The sequence below is a fragment of the Empidonax traillii genome, unplaced genomic scaffold, assembly GCF_003031625.1.
Source record: "Empidonax traillii isolate 1590-97213 ecotype Southwest subspecies unplaced genomic scaffold, ASM303162v1 scaffold5704:size7393, whole genome shotgun sequence".
NCBI lineage: Eukaryota > Metazoa > Chordata > Aves > Passeriformes > Tyrannidae > Empidonax > Empidonax traillii.
Window position 1 is genome coordinate 1 of NW_020960897.1, and position 3,224 is coordinate 3,224.

General features: G+C 41.5%; 1 protein-coding gene across 1 annotated transcript in view; it reads right to left on the reverse strand.

Annotated features, from left to right (window-relative positions):
* Nucleotides 1–6: 6 nt before the first annotated feature.
* LOC114073221 (glycoprotein integral membrane protein 1-like) overlaps nt 7–3,224 on the reverse strand; it is a 5,687-nt gene continuing 2,469 nt past the window's right edge. Inside the window, exon 4 of the mRNA XM_027911011.1 lies at nt 7–545. Coding sequence (XP_027766812.1) covers nt 437–545 — 109 coding nt within the window. The 3' untranslated portion in view covers nt 7–436. The remainder of the gene's footprint in view (nt 546–3,224) is intronic.

A 3,224-nucleotide genomic window follows, 5' to 3' on the forward strand; every position in this document is an offset into this window, starting at 1 on the left:
ACCTGAGCCAGGCTGGGCAGCTTTGCTTAGGCTTTTGGCACAGCTGATGTTCACAATACTCCCTAGTCCTTTTCTGAAGGACACCCTGAATTTCATCATCTCGCTAATCAGGACAACTGACCTGGTTTATCTATGGGCATGAAGGCAGCCAGCATCCTGTCCGAGGTGTGGAAAAGTGACTTCACAGAAGTTAAAACCAGTGGTAGCCCTCAGGGTGGAAAGCTGTTCTATTCTGAAGCTTCTGAAAAGGCTGCTTGTTTATAAAGAGGCACAAGGAAGTCAGCTTTGGGCCTCGGCCTGAGTGGCCCTTTATCAATTAATCAACTGACTTAGTTTTCTTAGTAGGAAACAAACGAAATATTAAGATCAAGTGCCAAATTTCGGGTCAACTAAAAGTGTGTTTTTAAAAACCAGTAACTCCAAAGTAAATACAGTATTAAGTACAGGCTTTCTCATCTAAAGTATTTTTCCTGTCTGGAAGATCTGAAGGCAGGCTGATGGTAGTCACAGGTACAAAGCTGACTTGATCCAGGAGAAGGATGCCTCTGAAAGGTAAGATTACCTGGCATTAGAGAACAATATACAAAACAATTCTGTGTTCTAAAAATTAGATTTACTCTTTAACTCCCCAAACTTAGGTTTAAATCAATACATCAAGTATTACCATCATAATACCTCTTTTATGAAGCTAGAATGAAAACTGGTTTCAAAATGTACTAGCTGTGGTTTCTGAGGGCTCCCTTCACCCAGTTTCTACATCTGAAATGTCAGCAGTGTAGACTCTATATGCTTAGCTTCATAAGTAGCCTAAAACTCCGCTGTCAGGAGCTACATTTAATTCTCCAAGACTAGGTGGAGACTCCAGTTTTATCAGTGTACCATAGAATGGCATTAAAGACTTAATATAAGGTCCTGACATCTGCACCTGTGTCAGTCACCACGTGGGATCTTCTGCTCATTCTTACTGGTTTGCAATCTTGAATTAAACCTTTACAGTTTTTCATGGGAACAGTTTACATAGGTAGCAAGAAAACAACTGTGTGGTTTTGAGGTTGTGGGGGTTTGTGGGGGTTTTTTTTGTTTGTTCTCCAGTTGGAAGAGGAATTACTCCAGGCTGGTCCCTCTGCCATGGACAGGCCATGAGACACTTTGCTGAACAGTTTGCTGGGATTATATTTTTCTTCCTAGTTCTACGTAGTTCAGTTTCACACATGGAAGTGCTAAGCTGCTTACTGCTCTGGGAAGTACAAAGTGTTTCTTCAGTTTTTCTGCTCTAACAACTGAAGCATTCCCATCTGACAGCACACTGTGTGAAATGTCAGGGAAAAGCATGGTCTCTTTCCTCTGCAGTTCCCAACCTTCCTGATCTTCCACCCCCCTATTTTTTTAGCTTTGTCAGAAGGATTAATGCCACTCATATTCCTGAGTGGATACATAAATTAGCTGCACACAGGGCCCTTCAGAAGCACAGCTGATCAGCTGCATCAGAAGACATCAGCTGTGCTTGTTGTAGCTAATGAAGCACACTATGCTGTCAGTCACTTCTCAAAGAACACGTGGCTCCAAGGGATAGGTCTTCCAGAAGGGACTTAGGTAGCTTTAAAATGCACATGCTTGCCCATTCCAGCACTAAACAGACACTGATTTCTTACCTGCAGTTACTAATTCATCTTTCCACCCCTTTCTTCTGAGCACTTGCTTTTCTGAAAAATCTTAGTGTTGCTGGCAAGACACCACTTGAGTGAATAAAGCCATCTGTAGGCCACCAGCTTTATTTATGACCTTTTGCCACCAATGCCAGCACCAATCGCTGTGGCTTGGAAGCTGCCTGCAGAGGTAGGTCCTCCTTGGAGAATTCCCATGCAAATTTCCAAAGCCAAACTCAAGGCCTTTCAGAACTATTGTAACAAATCCAACATAGTAGGAGTATGAAAAGCTATAGAGATGTTGGAATTGTTTAGCTCTAGCTTCTATCCTCCTCTCTTGGAGCTATGTTAAAAGCGTCTCACAATGTAGTCCTCAGAAGACTTGATAAAAATTTGGCAGTATGACAGCTCAGCTAAAGACATTTCCAATGAAACACTTTCCCATGTTTCTCTGAAATGCTTATATGTCAAAAATTCACCTGGCATGGAAAGTTACCAGTAGCTTTTTCACTGAATTGTTGCTACCATCTTCCTACAGAATGGGGCTGCTTCTTGACAACTTTTTTTTAGTTAATGTTTTGCCTTCATCACAGCCAAAATAAAAATGCAAAAATCACTTACTTGTTTTCACAGGAAGGGAGAATCACCTTTAAGACTTTGATAATAAGAGCTGCTCCAACAATTCCAACGACAACAACTTCCATGAAACTAAACAAGATGGGTAAAGATCGGAACCAGAATCTGCACAATCCTTTTCTCAAGTCTTCCACCCACTGGCACATCACCTACAGTCAAAGAGGTAAAAAAAGACAGGCTGCAAAACAAAGCATTGCTGGTTTTGTAGCTACTGGTGATACATGTAGTTAGGCATGGTGGTAGTTTTACTTGAATTTATGTATCCGTAAACATACATAAAAGCAGCATGGAATTGACTGGCAACTTGGATCTCCTTCTTCAAAGTTTGAAACAGGTGAAGGTTTAGTTCTCTGCTCATCATAGCAGAGTTCTCTGAGAGGCCACTTTGGAAAATAAAAGACACTTGAAAGGAGAAGGTGAAGGGGCAGCTGTTTGGCCATAGAGAGCTATGATACTATGGCAGTGTACAGCAGGGAAAGGGTTACTGCCAGCCCAGGAGAGGAATAACACCCTCTCTAGCCTATCTGTAACTTTCAGCGGCCCTCCTGTCTCAGCAGCAGGTTATAATTATGTTTGTTCCGGCCACAGAGGAGGCCATCAAGCCCATCCTTACTTATGCTGAAACTTCTAAGGCTGCTACAATGTTTCTTACAGCAGCTGAGACCAATGGCCCATCTTTCAGAGGGGTAAGCACTTGCACTGAGTCAGGAAAAAAATTATGTAATTTAAAGCCAAGCAAAATTTGAAACTGTGGTAAATGCTTAGCTTGGTATAATGTAAATATCACAACTGACTATCATGAAGTATCTGTGAGATCAGAACATTGCAGGATTTAAAAGCCCATTTGATTCCTACTGGAGTAAAAAATTCCAACACCTTATTACTGCTAAAAGGTAATTTAGGGTTTTTTTTGGTTGGTTAGCTATTTTGATAGTTTGGGGG